At 31.9% G+C, this 21,201-nt stretch overlaps 2 protein-coding genes across 2 annotated transcripts; both read left to right on the forward strand.

The window, feature by feature from the left end:
• The first annotated feature begins 1,009 nt into the window (after positions 1–1,009).
• Positions 1,010–6,525, forward strand: LOC132749744 (uncharacterized). The gene is made up of 6 exons (XM_060739640.1): positions 1,010–3,315; positions 3,671–3,897; positions 4,435–4,612; positions 5,027–5,125; positions 5,320–5,403; positions 5,754–6,525. Exons 1-6 carry the CDS (start codon positions 3,055–3,057, stop codon positions 6,045–6,047), a joined length of 1,143 nt encoding a protein of 380 aa, XP_060595623.1. The 5' UTR covers positions 1,010–3,054; the 3' UTR covers positions 6,048–6,525.
• Positions 6,526–11,790: 5,265 nt separating this feature from the next.
• Positions 11,791–19,806, forward strand: LOC132749743 (uncharacterized). Its single transcript, XM_060739639.1, has 6 exons — positions 11,791–12,148; positions 12,545–12,759; positions 17,369–17,555; positions 17,978–18,073; positions 18,483–18,572; positions 19,020–19,806. The coding sequence occupies exons 1-6, from the start codon at positions 11,876–11,878 to the stop codon at positions 19,317–19,319; spliced, it is 1,161 nt and encodes a 386-aa protein (XP_060595622.1). The 5' UTR covers positions 11,791–11,875; the 3' UTR covers positions 19,320–19,806.
• The last annotated feature ends 1,395 nt before the right edge of the window (positions 19,807–21,201 follow it).

Here is a 21,201-nt window from a genome sequence, read left to right on the forward strand (position 1 = left end):
TTTTTTCCAATTAAGAAACCCTATACCTAAAATAGACAGAAAAGAACAAATAATTTAGTAAACATGAGTTACTTCCCCTTAAAATAGAGAAAACCTAAAAAAAAAAACCAGAAGAACACCCCAAACATCAAAATTAAGAAATGTTGCAGGCTCAGTTTTATTAAGCCATGCAAATTCATGGTAAAGTATTCATAAAAAAATAGATGGCCATGTGACAGCAGTTTTTGCAGAAAATCTGATAGCTTTCAACATCCGGATACTGGTACACCTTGTAAAAACAACCATTCTGTGCAACAGATAAACGTAATATATAAAATTAATAGGATAATCGTTTATAACAGTCCATTACCTATCCTTATACTAATTGGCAGGTGAAATTTCTTCTTGTAGGAAAATTTTGAAAAAATATATATAAACGAATGGATATGGACACGACATCAATGTAGACCACAACGATATTCGAAATCCGGGTTTTAGTATTTCAAACAAATACAGTGTGTCGAAAGGATGTGCGGAATTGTGTAAATATATCACGCTGATATTTCGCGTGTTGATAAAAATACTGTTTAGATTCTACAAATGTATATGATTTGAAAGGAAAATGTTTCTATGTTACTTTTCACGGAAATGGGCTGTACAATGATTGCGTATTTAAAGCCAATAAAATGTCGGCTGTAGAAATCGAAAGGAATTTTGTCACGTGACTTTTGCCCATGCTACCGAAAACTACCCATCACAATATCACGGCGTTGAGACGCCGTGAAATAATTAGAGTATTTATCATAAACAACCACAGACAAGTTTTTTGTTGTTTAAACAAGAGTGATATAATTTTGAAATGTTCATACACAAACGTTTAGTTAATTTGATATAAACCTTATCTTTGTTTTAATAAGATCAACTGTTTGTTATTATTGTACTTCAATAATGGTAATACTTCTACTATAAATGCAGTCAAAAAATGACTTTTGTGTTTGTAAAATACTCTCAACCTTGTCAATGTTTTAGACTATTTGATATTTTTCAATAAATAGTAAATTTGTAGCTGAAATATTAACTTCGTATATGCTTTTCAAAACGTTTTGTTTCTAAATTTCATCTTGTATACATGTATTTAATTACAGAACTTTCTCGAAAGCAATTTGGGTGGTTTGTTAAAGAAATACGGTATAGATCCGAGGAAAATCAACACACAACTTGAAGAGTATGCAATGAAATGTGTCGAAGTGACGTGGTATCTTTGTGCCGAGGATCCTCCTGTATGTATGGTATTGGTATTAGATGAAGGAACACAACAGTTTGACGAAACTCTTTACGAACCCAGTACAAAGAGGGGTGCCATGATAGATTATGTTCTTTGGCCAGCTCTTAAACATTCTGAAAATGGGTCCGTGTTAGCCAAAGGAAACGTCGAGTGCAAAAATTAAACAGTATGAAGCATTATAGTACTAGATTTAAAGAAAGAATATTGTGAAATACATAGAAAGAAATACTGAAAATTAAATACCGATATAAACTATATAATCAACATTTATCAAATCATAAAGACATAAAACAATACTTTTGGCGGTGTTCAATTGTCAGTAAACTTCTTTTCTTTCTATAAACCAACCGGATAATTAAAATAAACTTGCCGTTGAGTTCACGTGAGCTTTCATTTTATGTTTTAAAGATCCTGTAACATATTTTCTTATGGCTTTATATGATAAATATAATGCTAAAATGAAAATGTATCAATATTGTAAGTTCTTAAAAGCATTATTTGTAAAGATATTACCGAGTTTAAATTTCATGTTAACAAAGGGAGGTAATTAGAAATTTATTTTCTATAAAATTTAAGTCAAATTTTTCAAAAAGAAATGAATGCATATGTTTTAATAACTACATATAATGTTTTTACAAATATTTGCAGTACATATTTTACATATTCTTGGATGTTTGAAAATTGTTTTAGAAGCATTTTTATATACATATATAAAATTTCACTTAAGTGTGGTAACAACCTTAATTACAACATACAGGATCTTTAAGGATATTGTCATAGATTCATGAAACTAAATTTTGTTTGTTCATGATTATTCCCATACTTACTAAAATATCTACATCTGTATTCAATGACCAACATACGCCGTTCAGAATAATATCCTAGTAAGATTTTGGTTTATGGACAAGACCGTAAAACAAATTATATAAAAGACACATTTTCTTATTATGGTATGAACATTTGGAACAATATACCTTTAAATATTCGTAATGTTGATAACCTTAAATGTTTTAAAAGAAAAATGCAAAAAAGCAAAACATATCTTGATGTTCGTATGAATGAATGAATGAATGAATGAATGAATGAATGAATGAATGAATGAATGAATGAATGAATGAATGAATGAATGAATGAATGAATGAATGAATGAATGAATGAATGAATGAATTACATATTGTACATTCATTTTTTTACCTATGCATATTGTTGTTGTTGTTTTTTCTATTCAGAAGGCCACATTGAAAATAAGATATATATACATTGTAATTGCTATTGTATATTCTTAATGTGTAACCTACTTTAAATAAAGATATTATTATTATTATTATTATTATTATTATTATTATTATAATTATTATTATTATTATTATTATTATTATTATTATTATTATTATTGTATTAAAGAACTATTGTATCGAGAAAAAATAGCAAATACACAACGACTTTTTCATAATTGTGTATGCTTAGTGCTTTATTAACCACTAAATTGGCAGATAATTTAATCTGCTGTCAAATTACATTGTAGTTAATTAAAAAGTGGTCTTATTTCAAAACAGTTTTGTGTTATTGTCTTTAAAAATTCGCTTTCTATTGTTTAATGCACTGCATTGTTATATTACATTGTTATTACAGTAGCAAATTATAGATTTCTAAATCAATACATTTATGAAATGATATACTATGTGTGTAAATAAATACATTGCGAAATCGCAATTCAGAAAATGTGTTTTACTTAATAATTAAATACGTAGAAAGATAATGTTAAGTGTGTATGCGGTAATAAATTTGTCATGGAAAGTAAGACAAGAACGGAGCTATTACTAACGATGCTGATGGAAAATCGGACGACAGAGGCTAGGCGACTAATGGGCCATACAGAATATGAGCTAAGCATGTTGCCGTCAAATTTAAATCGCGCTCAAAAAAGTGTTGTGAAAGAAATAAATGAAATAATTGCGCGTTTAAACGAAGGATATGACGGCTCGGCTATCACAAAGGCGAAACCAGCCCTAGCGAAATTCATAGAGTACCGATTGAACGGGTTCATTAAGGTAAAATACTTCTACGTATAAGTCATACTTAGGATCTTGTTTTACGACGAAAATTATTTTTGAAGGTTTCATTTGATATTTCTATTTTTGAATATTGCTACTTTCCACAAATACCTTATACTGAACCTGAATAATAGGTAACTGTTAAGATATATACATGTACATGCGAGAATATGATATTCATTATAAATGTTTCATAGTACAAATGGTTGAATTATTCAATGACTAAACTTTTTTTCAAGTCAGCGTTTAGTCATGCTAAAAAGGATAATGACTCCATGCTAGATTTCGTTTCTAAACTCTTGTTTAAATTATGTAATGAAAGTTATGACACCAATTTTTGTTATAATTTCAGAGTTTTCTATACAAGGATTTCTCGAGATACTATGATCCATTATCAGGGCAAGGTGATTCTTATGTGGATATCCCAACACAAACAACGACGCGTCGAAGAGTTCAAGGGTGGCAAAACATCATGTCCGACTTTTCTCAAAAGAAAGCAAGCAGAAGAGAAACGAAGGATTTATGGACAATAGACGGTATTCTCGAAGCAGGAGAGGACGCTGACCTGGAATGGGAAAGGTTAACGAAGAATATAATTGTATTGAAAAAAAATTGATTAAAAAAATAAATTATAATAGTACGTATTTCTGTTACGAATTTCGATGAAAAATACATGTATTTTAAATTTCTAAAGTTTGGTATATGCTATTTAAGCTATGACCACCCTAATAGGAAAATAAAAGGAATGTAAATGAGGGCCCATTCACTTAGTTTACTAAGGAACTATTAAACCATTCAATTTATAGATAAGAGGTATAAAGCTGGCGTAAAAGACAATTTATAATTGACAAATAGTACAAACATATGAGCCGCGTCAGGACAAAACCAACATAATGGGTTTGCGACCAGCATGGATCCAGATCAGCCTGCGCATCCGCGCAGTCTGATCAGGATTCATGCCGTTCGCTATCAGTTTCTCTACTTGTAATAGAGTTGGTAAGCGAACATCATGGATCCTGATCAGACTGCGCGGATGCGCAGGCTGATCTGGATGCATGCTGGTCGCAAACGCACTATGTTGGTTTTGTCATGACGCGGCTCATATATATTTTTCAGGTTTAAGTTACACGAAGATAAAGATAAAAAGGAAAGTAGGGATTTTAATACCCCTACGTATATCGCACAAACATTTACAGACCTGTATCATAATGAGTGGACTGAAGCCTTTAGAAAACTAAGCAAAAGAAAAATATACGATAGGACAATTATTGAATTGCTTTTGGCAATAGTGCAGGTATTTTTGCTTTCTATCTATAGTTAAAGAGTAAATTGAATTCATATACCCTAAAGTCCCGTAACATCTGAGCGCAAAGTGAATATAAGATAATTACTGGGAACAAGTTATTTATACTGATTAAGTTTCAACCGTGTAATTCTTATAATTTTGTTGATTAACAAAATAATCGTAACGTTTGCTTTTGTATTTCTTATCCAATTAAAAATAAGAGCTATTATTAATCGTATACGTGTTCATCTGTGAAGATGATACTGAATTCAAAACAAACTATAAAAGTTTTAGGAACGAAAAAGGTGGTTATGTTAGGTTCTAATTTAAACGTTTAAGTTTATGTTTCAATATATAATCTTACAAGATGATTTTTTATTCTAAATACTTTTTATATAAATGCATGGTATTCACGTGTTTCAGGGAGCATATGCATTTTGTAAAAAAGAAGCAACACGGCAACTACAAGATATACATTCAGCGTTCCTAGATATCCTTGAGTTTGGTTCACGTACTGATCATGTAAGTCCTATTTCATGTAAACATATACTAGTTGTTGCTTAATATTTGAATGCCTCTGAATACTTACCCTTAAATAGTTCTTAGTAACGTTAGATAAACTAAAAGGATGTTCGTTTTTCCTTATCAATATTTTTGTTATCCCTAACTATTTATTTAATGTAAGAAGTAAAGCACACAGATTATATTTGTTTCAGTATAGGGAAACGTCTGCAGACTCAAGTTTGCTAACAAAATACCGAAAGGATATGGCAGCCACAGCTTTGCCTAAGCTAATCAAGGTAATCATTCGCAATAACTAGATTAACCCCTATTTTTATAGTAAACAGATACACAATAAAAACTACAGCAATCATGAAATTCGTACTCCTTTAATATTTTGCATAGACGGTCCTTCCTATGAAAAGTAAGATGTATGGTACATATTCTTAATAACAGAGATATCAAACTATCTTTCAATCTATAATTAAGTTACTAGTATATTTGTTGATTTTTCTATTCGTATTTTGATATGCAAACATGCACCTTAAATTCGTACAAATGTTTAATATTATAGACATGAAAAAAATAAACGTGTTATAAGGAAACTAAAGGAACAACATAATCATTATGTAATATATGATACTTTTAGGAATTTTACGAGAAGTCTTTTAAAGAAATATGTGTAGCTTCGCTAGGTGTTGAACCTGAGAAAGATGGTATAGGTTCGTCATTCGCAAGAAAAGCTGTTGAAGTGACATGGTGGATGTGTGTTCAAGACCCTCCGGTCTATATGGTTCCTACTAGTAAAGAGGGATTCGATCCAAAACTCTACAATGCGTACAGTAAAACATCATCAAATCAGCTGTTATACTTTGTGTGGCCTGCATTACGTTTTTCTCTTAACGGTGAAATTTTACAGAAGGGTTTCGTACAATATAGATGATGATGATGAAAATCCATATATTCTTACCCTAATGTATATCATTTTGATTTGGTTTAAACATATTTATTTAAGCTCGATTGCGAATCAAGTTCTTGCAACTTATATTAATCACTTTCGAGTCCGCTTCCTGGAACCAACCAGTACTGGTATCATATGAAGAAAGATGGACGTAACCCGAGTAGGGCTCGAACCCATGATTTCTGAGTTGAGAGACAGACACCTTAACCACTAGGCCACCGCTCCCCTTTATCATTTTGATTAAACGGATGCAGAGGAAAAACAACTACAACAAAACGAAAAATTTATATTTTGATATTTCGATGACGCACGGTTCCATTGCATTGATTAAAAATTCAACGACGTTTTTATTTAATATAAGATCCACAGTCCAATAATAAATTATGAACATTTCATTCATATTTCACATTTTTTGCAAAATGTTATTTTTTATTTATTTAATATATATACCAATGTTTCATCTCAGTGTTCTTATATTTTTTACATTTGGTCCTTCGTGGCCAATGCGGCCTCAGTGGCGGAGAGGTTATGGTTGGAATCCCGTAATAGATTCTTTCATCTGAGGTAGCTATCTAGCTAGCTTACAGAAGGTCGGTGATTCTATCTAGTTGCCCGCAGTGTCGGTGTGACTTGAGATCCAACAAAACTATCCGTTTATTCCAATCCTTTTAGTGTTGAGCATTGAATACCGCTTAAGTCGGCATGCCAGAGATTGCATTCATGAACAGACTCAGTCATACCATGTAATTTGATCTTTAACTATTTGCTTCTGTTTTCATTGCTCTCTGGACACTCCCCTTTTCAGAACTTTTACACACAACAACAACTGGTGTAAAGTGCTGTGTAGCAGTTTTAATAGGTTGTCCCGTACTTAATCATGTAAAATTTTATCATTGACTCGTGTTGAGAGATGCTGCACTTTCAATTATTTCTAATGAAAATACTCAATGACATCGAGAATACTATTTCAAGGTAACTGCTTCGGGTTTTCCCTCCCTCTTTCAATCATTTAAAATTCCCATTTATGAAGACTGGCAAATAAATTCTACCAAACCTGGACCGATGTTTTAGTTACTTCCCTTTATTTCATTATTGATTTACAAACACTTTAGCTTTAGCTTTCTTTTTAAACTTTGTCCTTTCAAATATTATGTTTCCATCTCAACACGATTATTTCGGATTTTTTCTCATTAAATTTTCTGAATAGTATGTGACTGCAATATTTACTTAATTGCTGTTTCATATCAATTTTCCACGTCATCTGCGCAATAAAAAAAATACAATGTACATGTATAAGACATAAAATCTACCACAATCATTACTACAGTAATGTATTTTTGTAAAATAAATATATTAACAATGGTGGAATATCCTGCTCTAAAACCTGCTTGGGACTCGTCTATTTTTGTTAGATTCTTCAGCCCATGTACATTCTTTATTCTGCGTAAATGTCTTCATGAAAATATGTGTGCTTGAAAATTGTATACACCGTAAGTCATTCAAAGATCTACCCTTATGCTCAAAAAATACCTTTGAAAGTTCTTGGAATTGCGGACATGGAAATGAAATTAAATGAAAATGAAACAAAAATAAAATTTCACATCATTGATAAAGAATGCACACCACTATTAGTCCAGCAAACAGCAGTTGATCTAGGATTACTTAAATTCTGCATAAATAATGTGAATACAAATCAAAACAAAACAACATGGATAATATTTTATCAGAGTTAGGTGACAGATTTCAAGGATTGGGAAAACTCAAAGATTTCCAGCTACAACTACATATCAACAAAAATGTTAAGCCCATTGCACAGCCGAATCGCAGAATACCTTTCAAAATGCGACAGCAAGTCAGAGAAAAAATAAAACAACTACTAGATTCTATCGTCATAGAAAAAGTTGAAGGTGCTACACCATGGGTGTCACCCCTGGTAATTATTCCGAAAAGCAATGGAATGTGTGTAGACATGAGACAAGCAAATACAGCAGTTGAACGTGAACGGTTTTCAATGCAGAACATTGACGAAACACTAGAAGAACTTAGTGGAGCCAAATTCTTCACTAAACTAGATCTAAACATGGGATATCACCAGATAGAGCTTGACCCGGAATAAAATAACAACATTTGTCACAAACGATGGGATATATCGCTATCGTCGACTTATGTTTGGAATTTCCTGTGCTTCAGAAGTCTACCAACGTATAATACAACATACAATTCAAGACATACCAAACTGCAAAAATATTTCGGATGATATTTTGGTATATGGCACTACAAAAGAACAACATGACGCCACATTGCGTAAAGTTCTACAACGCCTTAGAGACAAAAACTCTGAACAAAAGTAAATGTGAATTCTGCAAGACAACCATCACATTTATGGGTCACACCCTCACCGCTGATGGACTCATGTCACATGATGACAAAATAAAGGCAGTGCTAAATACAACACCACCCAAAAATGTGAAAGAAGTTAAATCTTTCTTAGGACTGCTAAATTACTGCTCAAAATTTCTTCCCAATTTCGCAACAATTTCGGAACCTCTCAGAAAACTAACAAGAAAAAATGTTCCATTCGACTGGGAAAAAGAACAACAATCTGCGTTTGAACAATTAGAATCACTGATAACAAGTGCAAGTGTCATGGCTTTCTACAACCCAGAAGCTGAGACAACTCTTATAGTCGATGGCTCACCATTTGGTCTGGGTGCAATTTGCTTCAAAAACAAAACGATGGACATTTAAGACCTGTAGAACACTAAATGTTGAAAGGCGTTACAGTCAAATTGAAAGGGAATGCTTAGCAGTAACTTGGGGCATAGAAAAGTTTGACACTTATCTGTATGGATTAACCTTTAAAAATAATTACAGACCATAAACTGCTAGTCAACATTTTCAAGCCAACACAAAAACCTGCAGCTAGACTAGAAAGAATGCTACTTAGACTACAAAGCTACAAATTCAACATAGAATTTCAATCAGGAGCATTAAACCCAGCTGACATCCTCTCAAGGTCAACGTATAGTCAAGAAAAATGTGAGATATCAAATATCACAGAAGGTTACATGGATGATGTCTGCGAAAATGCCGTGCCAATGGCTATGACCTTAGATCAAATTGATAAAAAGTAATCTCAGGACAAATTCATTCAAGAAGTAATCAAGTGCATTCAGCATGACAAATGGCCGAAAAATCAAGATTTCAAGATTATCTACAAGTTACGCAATGAACTGTCGGTACATAATAACATTGTGTTACGGGGAAACAGAATTGTAATTCCACAGGGACTAAGGCCAAAAGTATTACAATTAGCACATGAAACACATCAACTCATCAAGACATAGTGAAAACAAAGCAAATGCTAAGAGAAAAAAAGTTTATTGGTCTGGCATTGACAACGAAATTGAAATGCTGATCAAGACGTGCTTCCAGTGCCAGCTAGTTTCAAACCCGCCACGACAACTTCCTATCACACCAACCGAATTACCAGAAATACCCTGGCAAACCGTTTGGACGGATTTAACAGGACCGTTCCCAGGGGGAGAATATATTCTTGTATTAATAGATTACTACTCTCGTTATCCGGAATTTGAAATAATGAAATCAATCACTTCAAGATGTATCATTCAAAGATTTATGAAAATATTCACCACACATCGACTTCCGTCAGTGATTAAAACGGACAATGCACCAAACATGGTATCTCAAGAAATCACAAACTTCTTCACTGCAAACGGAATAAAACACCAACGTGTTACGCCTTATTATCCGTAAGCAGCAGGATTGGTAGAACATTTCAACAAAATAATAGCAAAATGCTAGCAATGGAAAGAAAAACTGACGAACAGAAATCTACAAATTTTTGATGACATATCGAACAACCCCTCATGTATCCACAGGATCCGCACCTGCATCTTTGTTATTCAACAGAACAATAAGGAATAAACTACCACACTTTGGAAGAAAGAAAGATGATACAAAAGTAAGAAAAATGGATTCGTACAAAAAACAAAAAAATGAAGAATTACGCAGACAGGCAGGCAAATACTCGGATTATAACATATTAACTTGGACAGAAAGTGCTTATTCTAAACAAACATCAAGGAAAATAAGACTCAAAATGGAAAAATGAAATATACATTGTTATTGGACAAACGGGAATTCAAGTGGAATTAAAATCAAGACACAATGACATTGTGAGAAGGCATATCACTCAGATCCGTCCATTTTATCAGAGATAAAATGTCAGACTCATTCTCAATGATAACAAACTGACCATACAAACTAACAATTAAACTAAGAAAAATTAATGACATGTTTCAGTAAATGATTACTTTAAATTAAATAGCAATAAATGATATCATTCAAACTACCAGAGAAAACATTAAGATTAATGTTTACAAAATGTCTAAACTTTATTGCTCTGAAAACTTCATGCGTCTTAGATATTTACAAATGACATGCTAAATTATGTTCATGATTATAATGCTTTTATTTCAGGGAATTTGAGTTCATGAACTTTTTAAACTACTTGCATGTTAATCTTCTGAGAAAAAAGGCGGATGTAATATATTGACTCGCTATTGGTCAGCTATTATTAGCCACTCACTAGCTGATAAGATCCGCCTAAATTCACCTGGCATCACCTCTATGTAGGATCATTAGTAAATAGATTTAGAAACCAGACGGCTGCGTTGTTTAATCTCTCTACCCAGGCTTGTCCAGTAACTATGATATAGCAGACATTACAGGATAAGTCTAAAATCTAAGCTACTGGTCTAGTGCAGTGACCTTCAGTCATAATCGTTAGGACATATATGGTGTCTAGTAAGAACTGGTCTTGCACACAAAACTCGAATCAAATGTTTTCTAAGTTCGCAAAGAACTGCAATTCAATCAAATATGAATCTTGGATGATCTCTAAGAATTGTAATTTTGAAATCACATTTGTTTGGAGTGACTGAATTCATAAACGAGAATTTGCACCAGGTTTTTTTTTCTAAAAAAATTATAATGGAAACCAAACCTTTAAGAACATCAATTGCGATAAATTGAAAATGATACATGTTCGGTTTGATTGAGTCTGCTCATAGACGGTAGTCATAAACACAAGCTACCGTCTACGCCCTCTAGCACCGGCTTCAGCAGAAGTCAACTTGTATAGGTTCAAGTGAATGCACTCTTGAAACAGTTAATGAGATGAAGATGCGCACAGAACTTTAGCCATATGTGACGTCAACGCACGGGTGAGTAGAATAGCCCCGCTGTTCGAAACGAAATTTATTTATTTATTTATTTATTAGGTAGGAATTTGCATTTTTTGCTTTTGTTTAAAATGGACCATTTATATACATTGAATTAACTTTTTTCAAGGGATGAAAAGAGCTTTTTTATTGTATTAACGTTAAATTTCAGTTAAAGAAAATATCTTTTAAAAATAATAATAACTGTAATAATTGTCGTTTTTGAACAATGTAAAATATTTTTTTGAAATATAACATAAATCACCAAAATGTAACATTATTCAATGCCTTAGCGGCTAAGGTTAATGAAAAGGTCGAAATATGATATGCAATTTGAAAACGTTTTCTTTCATTAAAGCCTATAACTTAAGTTTTGTTAAAATAGCAATGTCACGTTATTACAATGGTATTATCACACGATCTTCTCACTTAATTTGCTACAACTTTAAACAAATATATGTTCTTAATGATATATAAACTTATAGACCTAACAAAAGACTATGTAGCAAATGAATTTTGGTAAGAATAGGAAACGTGTCGAAACAGTAATATTAGAGTAATAACATGGACCTAACAAGAGGTAAACTGGAAACGCTGTTTGATTTCTTGCGTTATAGGCAGTATGACGATGTACATAAGATTCTCGATGATGCCTCGGACGAATACAGGCAGCTATTTAGAGAATTGAATAGGGAAGAGAAAAGGAAAGTAAATTATGTTATGTCGATGATAGATTATTGTCGAACTGGCAAATGGATTCTGGCAGGGAATCAACTAGGTCCTGCTGAAGAAGAATACTATAAATATTTCTACAGAAAGCGTTCATCCTATAGAGAAGTGAGTAAAATTGTTCGCCTTAGTTAATTAGTTTTTTAGTTTTATAATTTTTGTATTATCATTGTGTATAACGATATAAAACGTAAAAAAAAAGAAAAATTGAGCCGTGTCACGACAAAACCAACATAATGGGTTTGCGACCAGCATGGATCCAGACCAGCCTGCACATCCGCGCAGTCTGATCAGGATCCATGCTGTCCGCTTACCAACTCTATTACAAGTAGAGAAACTGATAGCGAACAGCATGGATCCTGTTCAGACTGCGCGGATGCGCAGGCTGGTCTGGATCCATGCTGGTCGCAAACCCATTATGGTGGTTTTGTCGTGACACGGCTCAATTAAATTCTTAATGAATCTTTGTCGACATAGTAAAATCATAGTTACATTTTTTTGTAGCAATCGTTCAAAACGCTTAAGTTCAATCTTCAGCCCAATGAAAGGAAGGGCAGTAGCCAGTTTAATAAAAGCAATAGCACGATAAGACCTGTGTCAGAAACATATCCACGCGGATGGAAGGGAGATAGCAAGTTTGATAAAAACAAGATCACGTCAAGACCGGCGTCAGAAACATATGCACAGAGAAAAGATATGGCGTTGGGGTCAAATTTATTGTGAGATTTTTTTTTAAACATTTCACTTTTCAAGAATGTGTATTTCATTTACTTTTAGATGGTTTCATGTATATCTATGTATTCATTCTATTACCTTGTATCTTATTTACTTCCCATAATAACTCAAAAGTAGTTTCATGTGCATATATGTGCACATGTGTTTTTTATTTACTTCAGATATCAACTGTAAGATTGTTTCGAGAATATCATGAAAATACATATAAAATACATATGAGCCGTGTCATGACAAAACCAACATAATGGGTTTGCGACCAGCATGTATCCAGACTGGTCTCGATCCATGCTGGTCGCAAACCCATTATGTTGGTTTTTTCGTGACGCGGCTCATATTTATTTACGTAAATTTATTTACTTCAGATATAACGATAGTTTCAAATACATGTATATTTATATACAAACATGTATTTCTTTAACGTGAGATATAAACAGTGAGATAGGTCAACGTTTTGATGCAAACATGTGCTTTATTAACTTGATATATAAATAATACGATATGCTCATGTCTATTAATGCTCACATATGTATTTTATTTACTGTAAGAAAGTTTCATGTGAATTGTATTTATTTCAACATAGAGATCGGCTTATATATACATTGTATTTGTGCACAAATGTGTATTTCATGTATCTCAGATATCACTAATTAGACAGTTTCATATCTATTCACATATAGTTTCATATCTATTCACATATATTTTCATATCTATTCACATATAGTTTCATATCTATTCACATATAGTTTCATATCTATTCACATATAGTTTCATATCTATTCACATATAGTTTCATATCCATTCACATATAGTTTCATATCCATTCACATATAGTTTCATATCTATTCACATATAGTTTCATATCTATTCACATATAGTTTCATATCCATTCACAAATAGTTTCATATCTATTCACATATAGTTTCATATCTATTCACATATAGTTTCATATCTATTCAAATATAGTTTCATACCTATTCACCTATTTTCAAATCTATTCACATATAGTTTCATATCTATTCACATATAGTTTCATATCTATTCACATATAGTTTCATATCTATTCACATATAGTTTCATATCCATTCACATATAGTTTCATATCTATTCACATATAGTTTCATATCTATTCACATATAGTTTCATATCTATTCACATATATTTCATATCCATTCACATATAGTTTCATATCCATGCACATATAGTTTCATATCCATTCACATATAGTTTCATATCCATTCACATATAGTTTCATATCTATTCACATATATTTCATATCCATTCACATATATTTCATATCTATTCACATATATTTCATATCCATTCACATATAGTTTCATATCCATTCACATATAGTTTCATATCTATTCACATATATTTTCATATCCATTCACATATAGTTTCATATCTATTCACATATAGTTTCATATCTATTCACATATAGTTTCATATCTATTCACATATAGTTTCATATCTATTCACATATATTTTCATATCCATTCACATATATTTCATATCCATTCACATATAGTTTCATATCCATTCACATATAGTTTCATATCCATTCACATATAGTTTCATATCTATTCACATATAGTTTCATATCTATTCACATATAGTTTTCATATCTATTCACATATAGTTTCATATCTATTCACATATAGTTTCATATCTATTCACATATATTTTCATATCCATTCACATATATTTCATATATATTCACATATAGTTTCATATCTATTCACATATATTTCATATCCATTCACATATAGTTTCATATCCATTCACATATATTTCATATCTTTTCACATATAGTTTCATATCTATTCACATATAGTTTCATATCTATTCACACATAGTTTCATATCCATTCAGATATAGTTTCATATCTATTCACATATAGTTTCATATCTATTCACATATAGTTTCAAATCTATTCACATATAGTTTCATATCCATTCACATATAGTTTCATATCCATTCACATATAGTTTCATATCCATTCACATATAGTTTCATATCCATTCACATATAGTTTCATATCTATTCACATATAGTTTCATATCTTTTCACATATAGTTTCATATCTATTTACATATAGTTTCATATCTATTCACATATAGTTTCATATCTATTCATATATATTTTCATATCTATTCACATATAGTTTCATAACTATTCACATATATTTCATATCCATTCACATATAGTTTCATATCAATTCACATATATTTTCATATCCATTCACATATATTTCATATCTATTCACATATAGTTTCATATCTATTCACATATAGTTTCATATCTATTCACACATAGTTTCATATCTATTCATATATATTTTCATATCTATTCACATATAGTTTCATAACTATTCACATATATTTCATATCCATTCACATATAGTTTCATATCCATTCACATATAGTTTCATATCCATTCACATATATTTCATATCTATTCACATATAGTTTCATATCCATTCACATATAGTTTCATATCCATTCACGTATAGTTTCATATCTATTCACATATAGTTTCATATCCATTCACATATAGTTTCATATCTATTCATATATAGTTTCATATCCATTCACATATAGTTGCATATCTATTCACATATAGTTTCATATCCATTCACATATAGTTTCATATCCATTCACATATAGTTTCATATCCGTTCACATATAGTTTCATATCTATTCATATATAGTTTCATATCTATTCACATAAAGTTTCATATCCATTCACATATAGGTTCATATCTATTCACATATAGTTTCATATCTATTCACATATAGTTTCATATCCATTCACATATAGTTTCATATCCATTCACATATAGTTTCATATCCATTCACATACAGTTTCATATCTATTCACATATAGTTTCATATCTATTCTCATACAGTTTCATATCTATTCACATATAGTTTCATATCTATTCACATATAGTTTCATATCTATTCACATATAGTTTCATATCTATTCACATATATTTCATATCTATTCACATATAGTTTCATATCTATTCACATATAGTTTCATATCTATTCACATATAGTTTCATATCTATTCACATATAGTTTCATATCTATTCACATATATTTCATATCTATTCACATATAATTTCATATCTATTCACATATAGTTTCATATCTATTCACATATAGTTTCATATCTATTCACATATAGTTTCATATCCATTCACATATAGTTTCATATCTATTCACATATAGTTTCATATCCATTCACATATAGTTTCATATCCATTCACATATAGTTTCATATCTATTCACATATAGTTTCATATCCATTCACATATAGTTTCATATCTATTCACATATAGTTTCATATCTATTCACATATAGTTTCATATCTATTCACATATAGTTTCATATCTATTCACATATAGTTTCATATCCATTCACGTATGAACATTTCCTTACTTGATATATAAATAGTAAGATAGGTTCATGTTTGTTTATATTATTTACTGCAGATATCAACAGTACGATAGTTTCATCATAACATGTATTTGTTTACTCCATATATAAATAGTATGATAGATGTATGTATATTGATGCACACGTGTGTATTTTATAAACTTCAGACATAAACAGTAAATGCTTCAACAGACGGAAGGATTTTGAAGTACAACACCAATTAAAACTAAGATTTTAAAGCAAATTTTAATGTGTGAAGGCAACTATTTCTTGAATTCGTAAACCTTAAGTCTAGATGTAGGAGTAGAACATGTTTTATTTTGAAAATCTTGTCCTACAGATTTTTACAGACCTCCCACAATGACAAGTAACAGATTACCAAATCTCCTGATAATGGGTGTAATGAATGAAATTACAGAACAATTAGGGCTAAAAGGTAAACATAGTAGAAAGATGGGGTAAAATAATGTTGGAAAACTCTTCAGGAGACCCAAAGTTGTGGTATGTTCGAATCTCAAATTATTCCGAAAATGAGTATGTCATGGTATTGAACTGTTCTCTAATCAGGGGAGGTAGTTTATAGGCGGCCGGATAGCTCAGTCAGTAGAACCGCAGTGCGGTATTCCGAGGGTCCCAGGTTTGAGTCTCGGTCAGGCTGCACATTAAAAATTAATAATTTAAAAAAAGTGGAGGTGTTTCAATCATTACTCATGGGGAAAAATATTTAGTGAGTAAAGTAAGTAAGGGATCAATTGGGAGGGAACTTTTTTTAGGGAAACCTTATTTGATTCCTACAATGCAGAGTTAGAAAATTGTACATCTTATCTGTAATTAGTGTTGTACAACAAAATCCTACCGTCTGTTGAGGCCTTAAGATGCTTTTAGGTTCAGGTATATTTAAGCACACGTGGGTATTTTATTAACTTCATATATAAACAGTAAGATTTATGTAGGTTCATGTACATTTGTATATTTATGCGCACGTGTGTAGGTAGTTTTATAACCTCAGATATAAACAGTAAGATGAATGTAGCTCATGTATATATTTATGCACACGAGGGTATTTTATTAACTTCATAAATAAACAATTTGATGCATGTAGGTTCATGTATATTTATGCACACGTGTGTAGGTAGTTTTATAACTTCAGATATAAACGGAAAATGCCAATGAGGAAGCGTCATGTGACAGATCTAAGGGATCTCAGTGACATACAAAAAATTGCTGGAAAGTTGGAGGAAATATATCACAACGAATGGGCAGATGCTCTTGATGAATTGGAACACTTTAAGATAGATGAGTTTAACTCTATTAAGTGTCTTCTTAAGATACTGTTGGTAAGTTGGTAAATGTAATTATTGTTGTTGTTGCTTCTGCTACATTTGCTCCTCCACCTTTTTCTTTTTTCTCTCCTTCATCTAGCCGTTGTGACTGTTTACTCAATAATTGTAATTTTTGATGGTATTTTTTGTGTCATTATCAATTTTTGCATTGTTGAAATATTGTTTTTTATTCTCAATGAATCGTTAGGTCTAATTGATACATAGCTACAATCATGCTTATCTTTTTTAATAAATGAAATAAACATATTTTTAAACATATCCTTATGATTAGATGCGATAACTAAGAGAAAACTCTACTTCTATGGAAGTCCATCGACACCCTTTGTCCGCCCTATTTGCTTTCGGTTTATTCGTATTGTATTGCATTACTTTACATAAACACATGTCATGATAACAATCCATTAATATTTTTTCAGGATGCATACTATATATCAGTCGTTGAGGCGGACACGCAAATAACAAAGTTGGAAGATGCTGCAAGCAAAATACTTTTGGAGGGAGCCTATGCAACGGTTATTACATACAAATTCACAGATTATGACATGTTGACTGAATTATAACATGTATTCAGGCGAACATTTTTATTTGTCTTTAAATCTGCAAACTTGAATTTGTAAAACTTTTCAAAGCCTACAGTAAGTAAAGAGTTGTTAAGAAATTGCATAATCTTTAACCCACCTATCCGTTTGGTAAATCTATTCATAACATATTCGATATACTCGTTTCACTCTTCGGTCTCATCTCAGTTCTGTTTAAATGTATATGCCTAGACCTACAGCCAGGCCTAGACCTATAGCCATGCCTAGACCTATAGCCATGCCTAGACCTATAGCCATCAATAGCAGCTAGCGTCATGTTCCTTTATTCAAATGATATACAATGCATTAAGTTGTGATCTACACATTTTGATATACATTTTAGTCGTATGGTGAAGAGCTAAAAGATCAAAGGTCGTTATTGGTGAGATACAGAATGAGGATCGCAAATATATGCGTAGATCGGTTGCAAGAAGTGAGGACTTTTATCATTATATTCTACTCGCATGTATTTTAGATAACTTATCAATCGGATATTCTTATTTGATTTTCATATTCTACTTGTATATACTTTAGATTGGTTAAATCAATCGAACATTTTCACTAGATTCGTTATTCTTACTCGATTCTTAAATCAAACATTAGGTTTTAGCAGTAAATATTTGTATAATTTGAGTCGCGCCATGACAAAACCAACATAATGGGTTTGCGACCAGCATGGATCCAGACCAGCCTGCGCATCTGCGCAGTCTGATCAGGATCCATGCCGTTCGCTATCAGTTCCTCTACTTGTTAAAGGGTTTGTAAGCGGACAGCATAAATCCTGATCAGACTGCGCAGATGCGCAGGCTGATCTGGATCCATGCTGGTCGCAAACCCATTACGTTGGTTTTGTCATGACGCGGCTCATTTGATTTTTCAGACGTTCAGACGTCGTTATCTACCAGAGATCATCCGCACAGTAGGAGTATACCAAAACCTTCCCATACAAGGACCTGTTCATACATACGCCAGTCAGTGTGTGGCTATCAGCTGGGCAATGGCTGTACAATATCCACAGGCATATCTTGCAGACGACAGGGATAGGCAAAGACTCTTCAATAGAGAGTTTTATGACACATACACGAGATCTGGCCAATCTGTTGATTTCTTTGTCTGGCCGCCATTGTTAACTCATAAAAACGGAAAACTGGTTTCTAAGGGAATTGCACAAGGACTGTAAAATACATGACATGTTTAATTACGATATTGTTTATCATTTTGTAAATTTTGCTCGTACTATACACACGAGAAATCTGAATTGGTATCAGATTTGTTTTATTCGATTGTTGATTTAGACATCGTAATTGTGTGTAATTTCATTTTTGTTTCTTTTATATACTTTTATGTTCCTTAATGAGTGGCAGTAGCCACGAGTGAAATATGATAATTTTCATACCACAAGGTGAAAAATCCTGTATTTATGGGAAAAACTTAAATTTTCTGTTAATTATATACATTATCTTTTCTGATGTAACAGTGCATCAATTTTGTAAATTGACCGAGTTTAGAAGAAAGTGGTTCGGCAAGACACCAGTGAAAATACGGAAAATATGTTTCACAGCAGTAAAATAAATCTTTATAGTGAAAATACGGAAAATGAAAATAAAAGTTTTATTTCATCAATATTTCTCAATATTTCATTAAAAAGTATATAAAAATCAAATATATCTATTTCTTCTTGTATTTGAACAAAAAAGAAAGACACATATTTTGCTTAAGATTTTTTATCGATCATCGACTTATCAACTAATTGCATAATTTCAATATGTTTCAAAAATTAGTTGTCCATTTCATGTGTTTAAGTGCTTTATAGATATTGAACTTTTAGACTATACTTTGTTAAATTGTTCAAGCAGTGACGTTTTTGTCAATGCACGAATTTACTTGAAAATAAACTAAGGATAGACGTCCATTACAACAACGAAGATAGGCAGGATTGAAATTGTCCCACAACATTTTCCATTCCGTTGTATAGAACATAGCACGCCATTACAACAAATCTGCTTAGTTCCTGGGATTGTACGGTTCTGTTTCGTATCATTCTTTATACAGTTCTTTATCATCTAGCTTGCGATTACAACAAATCTGGTTATACGGTATTGTCCCACAGCATGATTTATTCTCTCCTTTAATGCTCACTACGTTATCACAACACATCTGGAATGTAGGAATGTATATACTTGTCCCACAACATTTATTCGGTTCTTCATAACTAAGCCAGTACAACAAATCAGAGAAAGGGAAGAAGGGGTGCCCGGTATTGTGTAACACCATTCTGTATTCAGTTCTTTAGATCTCAGCACGCCATTACAACAAATCTGGGAAGTAACATTGTATGTTCCTTGACCGCATACAGCTATTTTAGAACAAAGAGTGTAAATATACAGTTGTTTATCATACACTGTCGGTTTATTGGTTTTCATTGGTTTATTTCGAACAATGGCATAACATGACAACATAAAAATATTCATCCTTATATATTGAAACGTTTGTCATTCCGTCCACTTCAATATCTTTTAATTGGTTGATTCAACATAAGTGGAACTTTGCAGGAATGTAGGTATTAATAGAAAAATGAAGCATCAATATAAGGGTCCTTTTTACAATTTCTTTTAACCGGAACAAACTATTTAACGTTTTGAACAATATCTGACAACAATTATTTTGACTGTTATTAATATAAACGTATCATACCGTAACCGCATCATAGTATAAAGTTATATAGCAAAGTTGTGACAAGATTTTTCATATATCTTTCTTTATACAGTAAACTCCGCTTATAACGAACTCATTGGGACATTCAAAATCTGTTCCTTATATTCGGAGTTCCTTGTAAGCATATAGCGAATGGGTCACCTGGGTAATAAAAAACTAGGTCACACTGCTCAAATATAAATAATCCTTGTTAACTCTCAAGTGGTCACATTTTTGACTCACCTGTCATGAAACTTGGTCAGAATGCTTGCCAAGGCAATTGTTCGGATGACTTCGATGGGTCAGGTGAGCGATCTAGGGTCATCATTGGCCCTCTTGTCTATTTTTAGCTCCGGTGACCTAGCTTA

Source organism: Ruditapes philippinarum, unplaced genomic scaffold, assembly GCF_026571515.1.
Source record: "Ruditapes philippinarum isolate M1 unplaced genomic scaffold, ASM2657151v2 ctg4870_1_1_1_1, whole genome shotgun sequence".
Lineage (NCBI taxonomy): Eukaryota > Metazoa > Mollusca > Bivalvia > Venerida > Veneridae > Ruditapes > Ruditapes philippinarum.

Excerpts from the sequence above, each read along its gene's own strand:
- LOC132749743 (XM_060739639.1), top strand. The coding sequence starts at position 11,876 with ATGGACCTAACAAGAGGTAAACTGGAAACGCTGTTTGATTTCTTGCGT. Across the intron at positions 12,149-12,544 it reads AGCGTTCATCCTATAGAGAA|CAATCGTTCAAAACGCTTAA; the intron begins GTGAGTAAAATT and ends ATTTTTTTGTAG. Across the intron at positions 12,760-17,368 it reads GCGTTGGGGTCAAATTTATT|ATATAAACGGAAAATGCCAA; the intron begins GTGAGATTTTTT and ends TTATAACTTCAG.
- LOC132749744 (XM_060739640.1), top strand. The coding sequence starts at position 3,055 with ATGGAAAGTAAGACAAGAACGGAGCTATTACTAACGATGCTGATGGAA. Across the intron at positions 3,316-3,670 it reads GATTGAACGGGTTCATTAAG|AGTTTTCTATACAAGGATTT; the intron begins GTAAAATACTTC and ends TTATAATTTCAG. Across the intron at positions 5,404-5,753 it reads CTTTGCCTAAGCTAATCAAG|GAATTTTACGAGAAGTCTTT; the intron begins GTAATCATTCGC and ends TGATACTTTTAG.